The 18,657-nt window shown below is 44.7% G+C and overlaps 1 protein-coding gene across 3 annotated transcripts; it reads left to right on the top strand.

Annotated features, from left to right (window-relative positions):
• Positions 1 to 1,861: 1,861 nt before the first annotated feature.
• On the top strand, positions 1,862 to 18,569 carry LOC118399983 (importin-9-like). 3 transcript variants are annotated; one of them, XM_052473250.1, is made up of 22 exons: positions 1,863 to 2,338; positions 3,605 to 3,666; positions 3,770 to 3,856; positions 4,011 to 4,212; positions 4,315 to 4,610; positions 4,741 to 4,841; positions 6,306 to 6,364; positions 6,531 to 6,682; positions 6,803 to 6,901; positions 7,120 to 7,226; positions 7,551 to 7,690; positions 9,626 to 9,788; positions 10,236 to 10,462; positions 10,616 to 10,764; positions 13,747 to 13,875; positions 14,006 to 14,275; positions 14,578 to 14,744; positions 14,971 to 15,047; positions 15,380 to 15,499; positions 17,247 to 17,351; positions 17,470 to 17,534; positions 17,742 to 18,569. In XM_052473250.1, exons 1-22 carry the CDS (start codon positions 2,176 to 2,178, stop codon positions 17,850 to 17,852), a joined length of 3,051 nt encoding a protein of 1,016 aa, XP_052329210.1. In that variant the 5' UTR covers positions 1,863 to 2,175; the 3' UTR covers positions 17,853 to 18,569. The 3 variants fall into 3 exon arrangements, 2 of the variants coding, with proteins under 2 accessions (XP_052329210.1, XP_052329209.1); XM_052473249.1 differs by having other exon boundaries at positions 1,864 to 2,338; positions 14,971 to 15,104; XR_008074067.1 differs by lacking the exons at positions 17,470 to 17,534; positions 17,742 to 18,569 and having other exon boundaries at positions 1,862 to 2,338; positions 14,971 to 15,104; positions 15,358 to 15,499.
• Positions 18,570 to 18,657: the final 88 nt, after the last annotated feature.

The raw sequence follows: 18,657 nt of genomic DNA, 5'->3' as shown, positions 1-18,657 counted from the left end.
CATAAACCAAACTCTTTGCTTAAAACAATGAAGAAAAAGATTTTGTGCAGAGGCTCAGTCCCATTTCTTTTTGAAAGCTGCTATTTTCCGTCATCTCCACATTCTTCAAACTGAGCCTCCTTTATGGCCGCAGCCTTGCCCTACTACCAGATCACAACCACGAGGACCCTCTCTGTATTAAGGAAAGTTACAGTACCCCAACGACCGGGACACCTTCAGCCATATGACTATACTCGGTCATGGCTCTGTCTGTTACTAGCGCATAGCAGTATTTATGTATTTATTTGTCAACTTTTGCCAGATTTGGACATGAGAGTACACCAAGCCCCACTCTTGAGGCATAGCCTTGCCCTTTTCAAATAGTGGCACTGTGACAGTGGTGGGAAACCAGGTTTCAGCTATTACGTTCATTTAGTATGTTTACCTTGATGTCTCCTCTGTTTTCCTAGCCTAAACTCACTGCAGCAGCAAGTGAGTGTAATTTTAGCACCAAAAACCACCTGGCTTTTTCTATTTTTACATGGAGTGTTTTCAATGTATGTTGCTTTTCCATGTGTCTAGTACTTCGTGTACATTTTGTACAAAGACTTCAATTACAGCTGTAAAAGCAGAGTGTTACACTGTCTGAGTAAATGGGATGGGAGGGTTTGCGGGGTAGATAATGAGTTCACCCCATCGAAGCTGTAAATTCACTTACCATATGTGCTGGTGTTAGGTGAATGAAAAATGAAAGAACAATATAAAGATGTTGACTATAACCAGTGGTCGGCTATAGAATGGCTTCTTCCAAAAACAACCCCAGGTCCTTAACCTATTTGGGGTTTGCAGATCTGAAGGGACTGGATAGGTGTAAAACTAGGTTATTATACTGTGATTCTCAACTAGTCTTCCGATTGGTCTAGGGGAGCTTCCGGGTTATGTCGCTTACGTCTATCCACTCATTTCATAACTGCAAGACTAGAGGGGTGAGGGGTTGTTTTTGGACAGAGTCTCAGAGACAAAGGCTCTCTGTAGCTCTATGGTGTCCTGAATTGATGGTGTATAGATGATCATCAATGGCAGTTATAATCTGTTTGTCCAGACAACTGTCAGCTTGACAAACAAGATCAGCAAACCTTCAAAATGGCCTTCATGGTAGATAACAGTCTCTGTTGCATGTTGCCACAGGCACAAATATGCAACATTTAGGAACGGGTCTCTTCTTCAGTAGCCTGAACTATTATAATTTTAAAACGTAAGTGTGGAGGATGAAACTAGTCTTGTTGCTCTCCTGGCAATTACTTGAACAAAGAACAAAACAGATATTTGATCAGCTGAATAGTATTGTATTATGAGGACAAGACTGCAACTAAAGCGACTTTCATTCCCTGATCACCTTTTCTTCATCTGTACTGATTTCAAAACATTAGAGCGCTCCAACACAATACATTCACCTCTGTTAAGATGAAGTAGATGAAGGATTTAAAACTATTTACATTCATCCCATGTGATGTGTAAAGAAGCCTGTTTAATTGAGTGAAAGCTAAACATATGGCACAATCACAATAGTCACTATAGGGTCATCATTATACAACAATCTTCATTATACTCAGTCTGGCTATTTTGCCTAACGTTGACTTTCTCAAGTTAAGACCAAAGTTCCTCGGAACAACAATTATTTTGAAGGCAGAGGACACCCGATTGACTTGTTAATGGTTGTCTCACATCCTAGCCAAAAGATGGAGCTAATCACAAGCCCAAGCATCATCTTGGAAGAAAAAAAAGTTATTTCGAAGTCCCGCCCACTGGTCCCTCGACTGGTCGTCACTAGTTAATACAGCCACTATGTCATAATTATGACTAAACACCGCCCCTTTCTAAAATGTATCTAATTAAAACCTGATTTTAAACCTAACCTTCACCGCATTGCTAACATCATGCCTAACCCTACATTTAAATTAAGACTAGCGTGTTTCTAATAGACACAGCCACAATCACAAAGTCAAAATTGCCTATATCGTTAAAAAAACGGCTTTGGGGGTGTTCATGTAGTTATAAGGCAGTGTGGTTATGTTAAAAAAAATCTGATTGTAAGAAATTGTAGAAATATGCGGGGGTTTTGCCTTGGTGGCTGTGTTAACTAGTGACGACGGCTGTCGTGGGCTGCCCAGGCTTCCAGGCTTTGCGGGTGAAAACATGGCAGGCATGAGTGCGGCGGGTCCTCGGTCGGCCTCTGCCGGACTGGTTCAACAAGGACTTAAAGAAGCCCTGATTGATACGTTAACGGCTATCCTGTCCCCGGTTCAAGAAGTGCGAGCAGTCGCTGAGGAGCAAATAAAAGTGTTGGAAGTGACAGAGGGTAAGTTAAGCATGGACTCTAGTATTGCTAGACCAGCTGATGTCAAGAGAGTGAAATGACATGATCGATAAATTCCATGCATATGATGGGTCTGTATTGAAAGATAAATGCTAGCTACTGTACAGCAGACAAAACATTACTGTCGTGATGGCTTGTTCTGATAAAACAATATAAGATGTTCGATTCTCTCCAAATGGCTAGCAAGTGGCGCAAATTAGTGTAGTTAGCCTATTCCCAACTAGCTAAGTTAGCGGCTAACAAGTTAGTTAGCTCTCTCTGGGTGGGTGTGTGTGTGAGAGAGTGAGTGAGTGAGTGAGTGTCCGCCTCCAGCATTCTTGATTGCTAGCTAATTTAGCAGCAATTTGATTCCACTCTGTGTTGTTGTAACTAGCATCCACACACATGATGGCGGATCAATTCAACCAGGGATAATCTATTTGAACTGCCTCCAATTAAAATGGCAAGTTAACTAATACATGCAACTAATAGTTAGCTAGGTGGAACTGACTATAAGCAGCTGGTAAGACTTGATAGCTAGCTAGTAATTTTCATTCGTGAGATCTTATTTCGAGCTCAGAGCCCTGCTTGCCACTTGGAATTCTAGAAGGGTGACCGGTGATGGGAAGAATCTATTATCAAGGATTTGACCCCCCCCGGAAAAACATTGTTTCATCTCAATACTCCACAAGCCCTTACCCTACTATCCTATGCGTGTTGAATGACTAGCTACCATATTCTTATTTGGCTATATAATAAAGTACAGTAGCTACCCTAAACCAGTTTGCCAATTAATCCAAAATATGGTGGGGGCGAATATAGGGACAGTGTGTACAGTGCCTTTGTCTGTGGCGTTCCTCTCTGACACGGCTAAAAAGGCTGATTGTGCAGGCTGTCTGTCAGGATCCACTGCAGTGTCACAGCAGCAAGAATGGGCCCAGCAGGCCTCTTTCCGTGGGAGCTGCTCTATGTATGGAACATTGTCTCCTGGACCTTGATGTCACTCAGTTAAAGCTGGGGACAGAGTGGTGGGTCGTTGCAGGGGTCCGACTGACGAGCATAAAACCCTTTGGAAGAGTTCTCCAGTGCTGGTTGCAAATGTTCAAAGGTGCTTAGAATTGTCAATGAGTCGGTCATGAGTCAAATCCTATGGGCATTTTGTTCTATGCATGCATGCATGCCCCCATGACATGGCTGGTGTGCTTCCAAGAGTGTCTGTATGCCTGATGATCTGTCCACTGTGTTGATGTTGCTCAATTTGTGTTGTAGAGTTTGGAGTCCACCTTTCAGAGCTAACTGTGGATACTCAGGGAGCTCTGGCCATTCGTCAGGTTTGTTAGCAGAACATTTTTAGTTATATGGTGTATGACTTCTTCTCAGCATCTCTTTCACACTGCTATCATTCAATTAATTCATTATACTGTATGTGTTCAGTTGGCCTCAGTCATCCTAAAGCAGTATGTGGAGACCCACTGGTGTTCCCTTACTGAGAAGTTCAGGCCCCCAGAGACCACAGACCGGGTAAGCAAAGCGACATGTCATTCTTTCAACTAGCCTAGTTGAAATGGATCATTGTCAATGGCTAGCTATTTCAAAACAGTGAGGAGGATTTAATAAACAGCTAATGATGCCTAAATTACCCCCTCTCTCACTCTCCCCCTCTCTCTCTCTCCAGGCCAAGGCAGCCATCAGGGAGCTTTTGCCTGGGGGTCTCAGGGAGGCCATCAGTAAGGTACGGTCCAGTGTGGCCTATGCTGTGTCGGCCATCGCTCACTGGGACTGGCCCGAAGCCTGGCCTCAGCTCTTCACCCTTCTCATGGACTTGTTGGTCAGCGGCGACGTCAGCGCAGTGCACGGGGCCATGAGGGTCCTCACAGGTAAGGACACACGCATCCCCAATTCCAAATTGACCTCTCTTTTTGTGCTCCGTTTCTATTTGCTCCGTGTATTCACTTCATCCCTCTGGCCTTTTCTCAAAGAGTTTACCCGTGAGGTGACAGATACTCAGATGCCTCTGGTGGCCCCAGTAATTCTGCCTGAGATGTACAAGATCTTCACCACGATGGAGATCTACAGCATCCGTACCCGCTCCAGAGCCGTGGAGATCTTCACCACCTGTGCCTACCTTATCTGTGCAATAGAGGAGCTGGAGAAGGGTGCGGCCAAGGCTCTGATCTTCCCCGTAGTGCAGCAGTTCACTGAGGCATTCATTCAGGCCCTGCAGATGCCTGATGGACCCTCCTCAGACAGCGGCCTCAAGATGGAGGTCCTCAAGGTGAGAAGATGACCACAGAAGGATTTATACTCCCATGGACCTATACAGCCAGATGTTTTGGGATCTGGAGGCCAAATCTTATCAGTTGTCCTGATCCATCCTCCTCTCCACCTTTTTACCTCGTCCCCAGGCTGTGACTGCTCTAGTGAAGAACTTCCCCAAACCCATGGTTTTGTCCATGCAGCAGATCCTGCCCATCGTCTGGAACACCCTGACAGAGAGCGCTGCTGTATATCCTTCACAATGCAACTATGTCCTCCGCTCTTTCATCTAGAAGTCGACCGATTATGATTTTTCAACGCCGATACCGATTATTGGAGGACCCAAAAAAAAGCCGATACCGATTAATCGGACGATTTTTTTAAATTTGTAATAATGACAATTACAACAATACTGAATGAACACTTATTTTAATTTCATATAATACATCAATAAATGCAATTTAGCCTCAAATAAATCATGAAACATGTTCAATTTGGTTTAAATAATGCAAAAACAAAGTGTTGGAGAAGAAAGTAAAAGTGCAATATGTGCTAAGTTCCTTGCTCAGAACATGAGAACCTATGAAAGCTGGTGGTTCATTTTAACATGAGTCTTCAATATTCCCAGGTAAGAAGTTTTCGGTTGTAGTTATTATAGGAATTATAGGACTAATTCCCTCTACCATTTGTATTTCATTGACTATTGGATGTTCTTATAGGCACTTTAGTATTGCCAGTGTAACAGTATAGCTTCCGTCCCTCTCCTCGCTCCTCCCTGGGCTCGAACCAGCAACACAACGACCACCCTCGAAGCAGCGTTACCCATGCAGAGCAAGGGAAACAACCACAGGCTCAGAGCGAGTGATGTTTGAAACACTATTAGCGCACGCTAACTAGCCAGCCATTTCACATCGGTTACACCAGCCTCATCTCGGGAGTTTATAGGCTTGAAGTCATAAACAGCGCAATGCTTGACACACCACGAAGAGCTGCTGGCAAAACGCACGAAAGTGCTGTTTGAATGAATGTTTTCGCACCTGCATCTGCCTACCACTGCTCAGTCAGATACTTAGATACTTGTATGCTCAGTCAGATTATACGCAATGCAGGATACACTAGATAATATCAACCATGTGTAGTTAACTAGTGATTATGATTGATTGATTGTTTTTTTATAAGATAAGTTAGCACAGTTTTACCAGCAACTTACCTTGGCTTACTGCATTCGCCTAACAGGCAGTCTCCTTGTGGTGTGCAACGAGAGAGAGGCAGGTCGTTATTGCCTTGGACTAGTTAACTGTAAGATTGGATCCCCGGAGCTGACAAGGTGAAAATCTATCGTTCTGCCCCTGAATGAGGCAGTTAACTCACCGTTCCTAGGCCGTCATTGAAAATAAGAATGTGTTCATAACTGACTTGCCTAGTTAAATAAAGATTAAATAACGGTGTCAAAAAAAAAAAATCTGTGTCCAAAAATACAAATTTCCGATTGTTATGAAAACTTGATGTCGGCCATTCCGATGAATTGGTCGACCTCCACTTTCATCTTATTGTAGCTCGTTGTCTTCATTCCCCTTTGGTTCACATTAATGAGCTATAATCTCCACTCTACCTTTAAAAAAAAAAAATGTTTAAATGGGAGCTAGCGAGCCCACCTAGCTGTAGAGAATGGTCGATGTCCTGAGAATGGGGGTTTCCTTAACCGGGTGTGCACTTATGTCAGAACAGAAGTCAACTACACAGAGGAGGTAGACGACCTCATTGACTCTGACGGTGAGTACGTCCTTATCCCATTACATCTTTACTGGCTGTATATGTACTTTTGTTTTCTCTCCAATTGTCGAATAAATGAAATCAACCTACGTGACACGGGCTGATCTCGATATGAGTCGTCTTGGTTGAGATTTGAGGTATTTATTTGTGTGCGTTTTTCTCCCAGGTGAGGTTCTGGGCTTTGAGAACCTGGTGTTTAGTGTCTTTGAGTTCATCCACACGCTGCTGGAGAACAGCAAGTTCAAGAGCACAGTGAAGAGGGCTCTGCCTGAACTGATCTACTACATCATTGTCTACATGCAGATCACTGAGGATCAGGTACAAACAACCTCACCCGTGTGTGTGACATTTTTAAGAGAATCAGTTTTTGTCCCCCCCAAAAAAAGACATCATTTGGTATCGTGTATGTGTTCTTCATCCGTAGTAATTTCTCTGTAGATCAAGGTGTGGACGGCCAACCCCCAGCAGTTTGTAGAGGACGAGGATGACGATACCTTCTCCTACTCCGTCAGGATCTCAGCCCAGGACCTGCTCCTGGTGAGAACTTCACGTGGGACACTAATAGTTTGGGCAAATCTGAAATGATACCTTATTTCCCCATATGAAGCACTCCTTTCTGTGGCTCTAAGTTTTAACCCCTCATAAAATAATACCCCCACACGCAGACTGCTACCATTCCATGTGTAGGTTCTGGTCGATGTGACCTTTTTGGAGACGTCACAATTCTCAATTCAACTGTCCACCTCATCCAACAGGCTGTGGCGACAGAGTTCCAGAACGAGAGTGCGGCAGCGTTGGTGGCGGCAGCGACAAGACACCTGCAGGAAGCGGAGCAGGCCAAGAACAGTGGCAACGAACACTGGCGAGGACCACACACACACACCGGCTGCATGACAATAGACAGCGGTTGTCTCTCAGAAGTCATTAGTGGCTTCCTCTTCTTGTCTCCTGTTTGTCCTATGCACTGACCTGAGAACACAGGCTAGGTGAAATCAGAATGAATGCCTTTCAGGAATTTGCTTTCATCTGTCCAGGTATTTTTTTTTTTAATGTCTGTGCAGACTGAGGAAAGGAGACAAGAAGGAGACCACTTGACTATTAAGATGCACCCCATAGCTAAACAATCACCATGCAGTCAGACTCGAGGTCTGCTCTCTCCTCACCCCTGTGTTATCCCGTCCTGCAGGTGGAAGGTCCATGAGGTGTGTTTGTTAGCTCTGGGCTCAGTGAAGACTATCATCACAGAGAACGTGAAGAACGGCCGGATTCAATTTGATATGCACGGCTTCCTGGCTAACGTCATCCTGGCTGACCTCAACCTTGCAGGTTAGTCCGTCTGGGATCTCTTGCTCAGCTCCTGGGCAGCAGTGTTTGGTTACAGTGCCTTCGGGAAGTATTTGTACTTTTTCAACATTTTGTTAGGTTACAGCCTGATTCTAAAATTGATGTTTTTTTTCCTCATTAATCTACATACAATACCCCATAATGACAAAGCAAAAACAGGTTATCAATTTTTGCTAATTTCTTAAAAATAAATAACTTAAATATCACATTTTACATAGGTAATCAGACCCTTTACTCAGTACTTTGAAGCACCTTTGGCAGCGATTACAGCATCGAGTCTTTGGTATGACGCTACAAGATTGGCACACCTGTATTTGGAGAGTTTCTCCAATTCTTCTCAAGCTCTGTCAGGTTGGATGGGGAGCGTTGCTGCACAGCTATTTTCAGGTCTCTCCAGAGATGTTCGATCGGGTTCAAGTCCAGGCTCTGTCTGGGCCACTCAAGGACATTCAGATACTTGTCCCAAAGCCACTCCTGCATTGTCTTGATTGTGTGTTTAGGGTCGTTATCCTGTTGGAAGGTTAACCTTTGGTTCTGTCTGAGGCCCTGAGCGCTCTGGAGCAGGTTTTCACCAAGGATCGTTCTATACTTTGCTTCGTTCATCTTTACCTCGATCTTCTGGAAGGTTCTCCCATCTCCACAAAGGAACTCTAAAGCTCTGTCAGAGTGAGCATCGGGTTCTTGGTCAACTCGCGGACCAAGGCCCTTCTCCCCTGTTTGCTCAGTTTAGGTGGTTCCAAACTGCTTCCATTTAAGAATGCTTGAGGCCACTGTGTTCCTGTGGACCTTCAATGCTGCAGAAATATTTTGGTACCCTTCCCCAGATCTTTGCCTCAACACAATCCTGTCTCTACAGACAATTCCTTTGACTTGATGGCTTGGTTTTTGCTCTGACATGCACTGTCAACTGTTGGACCTTATACAGACAGGTGTGTGCCTTTCCAAATCATGTCCAATCAATTGAATTTACCACAGGTGGACTCAAAGTTTTATAGAAATATCTCAAGGATAGTCAAAGGAAACATGATGCACCTGAGGTGAATTTCGAGTCTCATAGCAAAGTCTCTGAATACTTATGTAAATAAGGTATTTCAGTTTTTTTTCTTATAAATTGTTTTTGCTTTGTCATTATGGGGTACTGTGTGTAGATGGCTGAGGATTTAAAACAAAATCTAAAATATTTAGTACAAGGCTGTAATGTAACATTGTGGGAAAAGTCTAGGGGTCTGAGTACTTTTGGGAAGGCACTGTATGTTCTTGTTTGACAGTGGTCAAGATATCAATGAAGTGGAGGGGTGTACTGCAGCGCCAGCTGTGCCACCAGACTCTGGGTTCGCGCCCAGGCTCTGTAGTAACCAGCCGCGACCGGGAGGTCCGTGGGGCGGTCCGTGGGGCGTCATCTGGTTAGGGAGGGCTTGGCCGGTAGGGATGTCCTCGTCTCATCGCGCACCAGCGACTCCTGTGGCGGGCCGGGTGCAGTGCGCGCTAACCAAGGTTGCCAGGTGCACAGTGTTTCTTCTGACACATTGGTGCGGCTGGCTTCCAGGTTGGATGCGCGCTGTGTTAAGAAGCAGTGCGGTTGGGTTGTGTATCGGAGGACTCATGACTTTCGACCTTCGTCTCTCCCGAGCCCGTACGGGAGTGGTAGCGATGAGACAAGATAGTAGCTACTAAACAATTGGATACCACGAAATTGGGGAGAAAACGGGGTAAACATTTAAAAAAAGATATCAATGAAGTGGAGAAACTATAACCTGCATACATTGTAGTACTCTTGAGTTTTGAACGTGGCTCATGGTACAGTATGTGCCTACCTAGCTTAACTGTAAGTCGCTCTGGATAAGAGCTAAATGACTCAAATTGAAATGTAGCTACCTACATAATAACCCCCTGTCCCTTAACTCGTTCCCCCCTCAGCGGCCTCTCCGTTCCTGCTGGGCCGTGCCCTTTGGGCAGCCAGCCGCTTCACAGCAGCCATGACCCCTGAGCTCATCCAGCAGTTCCTCCAAGCCACCGTCAGCGGCCTGCACGACAGCCAACCCCCCTCGGTCCGCATCTCAGCTGTACGCGCCATCTGGGGGTGAGTGAGATTAAAGGGAAAATCCATCATTATTTCTGTACAGCACTTTGAGATATCAGCTGATGTACGAAGGGCTATATAAATCAGCAGTGAAGTTTATTGGACATTCGAGAAGTAGTCACTTGGGTCATGATGATGTGGCCAGTGACTGTATCAACAGTGGACTAATGGGGGGGGATACCAACAGTTTTTTTGTTTTTGAGTGGAGTTTAAGAAAGCTTCAACTTCTGTAGTTCACACATGCTGTACAGAGCAGCTAGAGCGTCTTTCCCTCCAGTCATAATAACAATCAGCTAGATCAAGTAAAAGCAGTAATGTCATAGATGGATGGATACATGCCTCTCGAGTTTGTCACCCAACTAGCCTTACAGCAAAAACAACAACACCATCACAGTAAGTGTGTATGTATGCTGGTGGTAAATGTGTGCGTACGTGTGCTCTTCTCAGGTACTGTGACCAGCTGAAGCTGTCACAGAGTACCCACGTGCTGCAGCCGTTCCTGCCTGCTGTTCTGGACGGGCTGGTGCAGCTGGCAGCCCAGTTCAGCTCTGAGGTTCTCACCCTGGTCATGGAGACCCTGTGTATCGTCTCCACCGTGGACCCAGCCTTCACCACCAGCGCAGAGAACAAGATCTGCCCCCTCACCATCGCCATCTTCCTCCAGTATAGTAACGGTAGGTAACTAACCTTGGCAGTTGGCACTCATTTAGTTCCTAATTGAGTCCGATAGACCGATTTTTGAGGTATTACCGTATGGCTTACATCTATCCCAACCTTTCAAATGAAAACTTGTGCCACCATATCTAACTCTCCTGTCCTCTCCCCAGACTCAGTGGTGGGGTCTCTGGCCCAGGACATCTTTAAGGAGCTGGCCCAAATCGAGGCTTGCCAGGGACCCATGCAGATGCGCCTCATCCCCACCCTGGTCAGCATTATGCAGGCCCCCCCTGACAAGATCCCCTTTGGCCTGTGTGCAGTAAGTCCACTGTGTGGAAGTCCTGACTTTTACATCAGCATTATGCGTCAAGACCAACTCAGTAGCCTTGTGGTGAGTGTCCGCTCTGAGATTGGAAGGTGGGGAGTTCGATCCCTGGCGAAGTCATACCAAAGACTGTTAAAATGGGGCCCGCTGCATCTCTGCTTGGCACTCCTAAGAGAAAAACCGATATGGATTTTCTAGGGCCGATGGCTGATATTCAATATTATCAAATGTGACATTTTGTGTAACATTTCCCAGAGATGGCCATGTATGCATACGTTTTTAAATCAAACAATATATTTGAAAAAAAAAATATTTAAAAAAAAAATATATAAAAAAATCTAACTGCATAACATAAAGGTAATAGTTGTATTTGATGAACTGGGTCAATTTTAAGATTGCATAAGCCTACTCACTATCCAGGTGAATGCATATTCAGTAGGAGTGTGTCCACGTATTGAGTTATTGAGCTTGTTCTGGCTGATCAGTGGAGTCTATGGTGCTACCGATGACGTTCTGTTTGCCTTCCATTTGAAACGTATATTCAATCCAAAATCAAATTTGATTGGTCGCATACACCTATTTAGCGGATGTTACTGCGCGTGTAGTGGAATGCTTGTTCCTAGCTCCAACAGTGCAGTAATATCAAACAATACACACACATCTGAGTGAAAGAATGGAATTAAGAAATATATAAATATTAGGACGAGGTGTGCGTGTGTACATACCAGTCAAACGTTTGGACACCTACTCATTCAAGGGTTCTAATTTATTTCTACAGTGTAGAACAATAGCTAAGACATCAAAACTATGAAATAACAGACATGAAATCATGTAGTAACCCAAATAAGTGTTAAATAAATCAACATGTATTTTAGATTCTTCAACGTAGCAACCCTTTGCCTTGACGACAGCTTTGCACACTCTTGGCATTCTCTCAACCAGCTTCATAAGGTAGCTACCTGGAATGCATTTCAATTAAAAGGTGTGACTGGTTAATTTAATTTGGAATTTCTTTCCTTCTTAATGCATTTGTGCCAGTCAGTTGTGTTTTGACAAGATAGCCCTATTTGGTAAAATACCAAGTCCATATTATGGCAAGAACAGCTCAAATAAGCAAAGAGAAATGACAGTCCATTACATTAAGACATGAAGGTCAGTCATTCTGGAGCATGTCAAGAATTTTAAAAGTTGCTTCAATTGCAGTCGCAAAAACCATCAAGCGCTATCATGAATCTGGCTCTCATGAGGACCGCCACAGGAAAGGAAGACCCGGAGTTACCTCTGCTGCAGATGATAAATTCATTAGAGTTAGGAGCCTCCAGAAATTGCAGCCCAAATAAATGCTTCACAGAGTTCAAGTAACAGACACATCTCAACATCAACTGTTCAGAGGAGACTGAGTGAATCAGGCCTTCATGGTCGAATTGCTGCAAAGAAACCACTACTAAAGGACACCAATAAGAGGAAGGGACTTGCTTGGGCCAAGAAACACAAGCAATGGACATTAGACCAGTGGAAATCTGTCCTTTTGGTCTGATGAGTCCAAATTGTAGATTTTTGTTTCCAACCGCCGTGTCTTTGTGAGACTCAGAGTAGGTGAATGGATGATCTCCACATGTGTGGTTCCCACTGTGAAGCAATGGAGGAATAGATGTGATGGTGCTTTGCTGGTGACACTGTCAGTGATTTTTATTTCGAATTCAAGGCACACTTAACCAGCATTCTGCAGCGATACACCATCCCATCTGGTTTGCGCTTAGTGGGACTCATCTGTTTTTCAACAGGACAATGACCCAACACACCTCCAGGCTGTGTAAAGGCTATTTGACGAAGAAGGAGAGTGATGGAGTGCTTCATTAGATGACCTGGCCGCCATAGTCATCCAAATGAGATGGTTTGGATGAGTTGGACCGCAGAGTGAAGGACCATATACATTGATTGTTTTAAAGCAAAACTCCTGAACAATTTAAAGTAAAATATATTGTAAGTCCTGTTCAGCAGGTACAGCCAGATGCGTTGTCTCAGGTAGCTTACTTTTATTCCGGTAAAACACAATTTTCAACATAGATAACAATAACCTAGAAAATGACACCGGTTGTCACTCAAATAATAATTCCTAGTATCGTGCAAGCCATTTTAGGATTTGATTGCTGAAGGTGCCGCGCAGATGTGCAAGACCAGGAACAGGCCGCCTACCTTGCGTTGATCAGTGCACGAAGCTGGACAGATTGCGCAGTGTGACTAGGCTGCTGATATTACCTGGGGTTGTTTGGCATCCAAAATGACTTGTAGATCAATGACTATCAACACAGTTATATGCAGTTTGAAACTGAAGGTATTTTCAGAAGGTAGAAAGAATGTTTTAAAAAAAATAGTGGTGTTCCGGCGATTTGTTACTTTAAAAAAAAATGATTTTCTGACCGAAGTATGCTACATTTGGATCAGTTTGTTGTCTCCGGACCAACTTAGCCTGACGACGACACACAATTTAGCATGTCGTTCGCTACATACATAGTCTGAGACTACAACCATTGAAGTCGTTTGTGGTGACAAGGGACGTTGTACAAGACAAAGTCCTCAGCGATTTGGATATTCTCTAACCAATCAGAATCTCATTTTCTAACCGCCGCTTTACCTATGTATGTTAGGACTCTGGCCCAACCCATCGGTTTCTGGACCAATCAGACGGCCCTGCCGGAATGTGTTTGCATTGAGTGACTGATCGGGGTGGTACTCCGATTCATACTCATTGCAGAGAGTATACTAATGTCTGTGGCATGGCGTAGCGTTTGGCCGGAGCAAGGAGTCTGGGTAGCCAGGCAATGGACCAATACACTTGTATCTTTAAACCTTTTTGAATTGGGGTCTGATTTATCGTGAATGGTTTCATCCCTATTATTGACTGTCAACTTTTAGGGTCCCAGTCAGTCATATTTTGACAGTTGTCTCCTGTGCCCCCCCCAACCTCCCTGACAGACAGCCATAGACATCTTGACCACAGTGGTCAGATACACCAAACCCCCGCTCTCTGAGATGTTGGTCTGTCAGGCCTTCCCTGTGGTGGCCCAGTGTACCCTCCGCACAGATGACAACACCACCATGCAGGTACACAGACTGAGAAGGGCCCAAATATATGTTAATCCCAACTCTATTTTGTATACATTTTTTTAAATATTTTATTTCTCTCCTGTATATATCAATTCATGGAAATGAACTCAAACCCCATCCTTTTCAGAACGGTGGCGAGTGTCTGCGGGCGTACGTGTCGGTGGCCCTGGAGCAGGTGGGCCAATGGAGGGACATGGAGGGCCACAGTGGTCTGTGGTACGTGATGCAGGTGGTCAGCCAGCTACTTGACCCTCGGACATCAGAGTTCACTGCCGCCTTCGTGGGCCGCCTGGTGTCTACGCTGATCGCCAGTACCGAGCTGGGAGAGCAGCTGGACCAGATCCTCAGAGCCATCCTCAGCAAGATGCAGCAGGCCGAGACACTCAGTGTCATGCAGGTAGAACGAAACCTCTCCGTCTGTCACTCTCTGGAACTGACCCCTCTAAATCCATCGGTGGAATTCAGTGGGTTCTGGGATGTTGAGGTGTCAAAATGTCAAGCTTTCAGCATTCAATTGATTTTTATCTGTTGTATAGCGCCTTGCATCATGGTTATTCAGTGATTGCTCTTTTGCCACCCATATAGACTCTGCTAACATTGGACTCCTCTCCCCAGTCTCTGATCGTCTCTCTCCTCTCCCCAGTCTCTGATCGTCTCTCTCCTCTCCCCAGTCTCTGATCGTCTCTCTCCTCTCCCCAGTCTCTGATCATGGTGTTTGCCCACCTGGTCCACTCTCAGCTGGAGCCTTTGTTGGAGTTCCTGTGCAGTCTGCCGGGCCCCACGGGGAAACCGGCCCTGGAGTTTGTCATGGCCGAGTGGATGAGCCGACAGCACCTCTTCTATGGACAGTATGAGGGCAAAGTCAGGTGAGGGCTTATGGTTGGCCCTGGAGCATCCACTCTCCCCAAGATGGATGAAAAAGTAGAATATGACTGTTGTCCACCCGTTGAAGCAAATGTGTGTTCCTCTCTGTACTCCCCTTTCCACCTTTTTATTACTAGGGATTTTAACTGTTAAACGCTAAGAATCTATTCATTATTTTGTTTGATTATGACGTTTGTTTCCCCTTCTCCTGTGTTGTCCCTGTTTTAGTACGGTAGCCCTGTGTAAGCTTCTGCAGCACGGCCTCAACACAAACGACAAGCGTCTCCAGGACATCGTCGTAAAGGGTGAGGAGCTCTTGGGCCCTGACGAGGGCATCCGCACACGCTCCAAATCTTCCAGGAGTAAGACCAATACAGATATCCTCTTTGTCATCAGCTGTTTATCTAAGCATTTAGTCAAATATAAGAGAATCAGCGACAACAAACATTCTATACATTTGCCCAAGAAAATGACATTGCCTATATGAATGAATGCTCCATATAAGCACCCCATTCTCTGGCCTAGTGTATGATAAGGAATGTATTTGCTTCATTGTTAATGTTTTTGTTGGTGGTCTACACGTTGATGGTATGCACATCTTTGTGTTGCTGTAAGGTCTCGGTCTCACTTTCTCCAGAACCAGAGAAGTGGACCAACATTCCGTTGCTAGTGAAGGTCTTTAAGTTGATTGTCAATGAGCTGTCATCAGTGGTGGAGGCCAACGCAATCAGAGCTGCCGCAGCAGACTGGAGTCCAGGTGATGCGTTGTAGCTATGTAACAGCCGCACATGTCAATTTCTCTCTTTGGCCTTGAGGGGATAGTTCAGACAAATTTAAAATGATATACACTGAACAAAAATATAAACGCAACATATAAAGTGTTGGTACCTTGTTTCATGAGCTGAAATTAAAGATCCCCAGAAATGTTCCATAAAAAAGCGTATTTCTCTCAAATGTTGTGCACAAATGTATTTACATCCCTGTTAGGGAGCATTTCTCATTTGCCAAGATATTCCATCCACCTGACTGTTGTGGCACATCAAGAAGCTGATTTTTAAACGGCACGATCATTACGCAGGTGCACCTCGTGCTTGGGGAAATAAAAGGGTCACTCTAAAATGTGCCGTTTTATCACAACGCCACAGATCTCTCAGGTTTTGAGCCAGAGATTTGAATGTTAATTTCTCTACCTTAAGACTCCTCCAATGTTGTTTTGGAGAATTTGCCAGTTTTTTTATTTTATTTATTTTACCTTTATTTAACCAGGCAAGTCAGTTAAGAACAAATTCTTATTTTCAATGACGGCCTAGGAACGGTGGGTTAACTGCCTGGTTCAGGGGCAGAACGACAGATTTGTACCTTGTCCGCTCTGGGATTTGAACTTGCAACCTTCCGGTTACTAGCCCAACGCTCTAACCACTAGGCTACCCTGCCGCCCCAGTACGTCCAACTAGCCTCACAACCGCAGACTACGTTTAAACCACGCCAGCCCAGGATCGTAACCGACTTTAAGTGGTGAAATGCTCACCTTCGATGGCCACTGGCACGCTGGAGAAGTGCGCACTTCACTGATTAATCCCATTTTCAAATGTACCGGGCAGATGACAGACAGTGTATGGCGTCGTGTGAACGAGCTGTTTGCTGATGTCAACGTTGGGAACAGAGTGCTCCATGGTGGCAGCGGGGTTATAAAATGGGCAGGCATAAGCTACGGACAACGAACACGATTGCATTTTATCGATGGCAATTTGAATGCAGAGATACCGTGATGAGATCCTGAGGCCCGTTGTCGCGCCATTCATCCTCCGCCATCACCTCATGCATGATAATGCACGGCCCCATGGCGCAAGGATCTGTACACAATTCCTGAAAGCAAAAAATGTCCCACTTATTCCACGGCCTGCATACTCACCAGACATGTTGAGCATACTCTGGATCGACGTGTACGACAGGGTGTTCCAGTTCCCGCCAATATCCAGGAACTTCGCACAGCCATTGAAGAGGAGTGGGACAACATTCCACAGGCCACAACCAACAGCCTGATCAACTCTATGCGAAGGAGATGTGTTGCGCTGCATGAGGCAAATGGTGGTCACACCAGATACTGACTGGTTTTCTGATCCACGCCCCTATCTATGACCAGCATTAATATCTGTATTCCCAGTCATGTGAATTCCATAGATTAGGGCCTAATTAATTAATTTAATTTGACTGATTTCCTTATGAACTGTAACTCAGTCAAATGTTTGAAATTGTTGTGTTTTTTAAATATATTTTTGTTCAGTGTATTTATTCCCTTACCTAGAGTTGAAAGCAGTTTTGAAAGCCGTGTCAGACTCATGTCTTTATTTGGCCGGAAAATACCCTCCTGTCTCTTAATCGTATGACCTTGGTGTTGTCTGTTGAAAATGTGGTCTCTGATAACTGTGTGTTTTTTAGTATTATGAAATCAATTGGGCCCCATTTGTATCTGATCCCAAAGTGTTTTTTTTTTGTTACTGCAGATTCAGTAGGAATGTGGGAGGAGGAGGAAGAAGAGGATGAGGAGGAGGAGGATGAAGGGCTGGCCGGGCAGCTTCTCTCTGACCTCATCGCTTCCAACAAATATGGTGAACTTCCCCCTCAGACTCTTCCAGATGTCTACTCAATCAGTGCACTAGGCAGGCAGATGTTTTGTAGCTCTATCTGCCATGTTTAACAGGTATCAAATAGTTTTTGTCCCCCCAGATGAAAACTACTATGAGGAGGATCTAGATGCCTTGAAGGACCCCATATATCAGATAGACCTCCAGGTAATGCTAATCTGCTCATTTTAAATTTAGATCTCACAAACATGACTAGTTAGGGCAAATGTGGTTGTGCTTTTTTTATTTGTCCTTGAGGAGATTTATCAAGTTAAATTGAACAGATTTGAATGGTCTGTGACGTTTTGGGGTTGTATTTTAATGTCTTAACTTCACTTTTTAAATAAACGTTCTTGTGCTTTGTGTTTTTTTTAGGCCTACCTGACAGATTTCCTGACCCAGTTTGCCCACTCTCCGTGCTACAGCATGTTCTCTGGCCACCTCAACGATGCTGAGAGGAGAGTCCTGCAGTCTATCAGCATCTAAACCTGCCTCCATCACCCCCTTCCCTACCATAACTCTCTTGTCCAATCCCTCTCGCTCACCAGCCAATTACCAACCCCTGAGTGGGGGAAAGGCTCTGATTGGCCAGGTGGTTGTTGATGCTTTACCTCCATCTCCAACAGAGGAACATGAATGGACGGGGGAGAAGAGACAGACTTGCACTTACCCATGAGAGTCTTCTGACTGAAAGGATGGCCAGGAAAATACTGCAGATTTGTGAAGGTTGAGGTTAGATTTAGGGAAGTGAGGGACACCCAGGTTTGTTCCGAGAGAGGACTGGGAGAGTGATCTCCTTAGTGTCTCCTCGCTCCTCTGCCCTATTGGACTTGTTGGGATGTGAGAGGGGTTGATGTTTTACAACTGGAGAATCAGGCAGGGCAACTATGATATATGAACTGTCTTTACTGTGTCCCATTTGTAACTCAACCCACTTATTTTTGTGTGTCTGTAAAAAAAATATATATTATGTAACCTTCCAAGAGGCAAAAGAGACTTAATGATGATGGAAAGACAGAATGAACATTGGCGGCCTTATTGACTTCTGATTGGGATGAAAACCTTGAGGTCTTCCGGTCCCAACTAGGGTCTGGGTGGGTATGAGGGATTCACACTGTTCCCATGGTGACTCAAAGCCATGTAATGTCATTGTACCCACTGGAGTTGGAATGAAAGTCTAAATAAATTCCCAACAGGACAGCATTTTAAGTTTCCATTGTTATTTGGTCACTTTCCCAGGTAGTGAAAATGTGAGTACATAGTCTGTATGTTACAAAATCCAAATGTTTGT

This window comes from Oncorhynchus keta, chromosome 21 (assembly GCF_023373465.1).
Source record: "Oncorhynchus keta strain PuntledgeMale-10-30-2019 chromosome 21, Oket_V2, whole genome shotgun sequence".
Lineage (NCBI taxonomy): Eukaryota > Metazoa > Chordata > Actinopteri > Salmoniformes > Salmonidae > Oncorhynchus > Oncorhynchus keta.
Note: the sequence above shows the minus strand (reverse complement) of the source record. Positions and strands in the feature narration are given on the sequence as shown.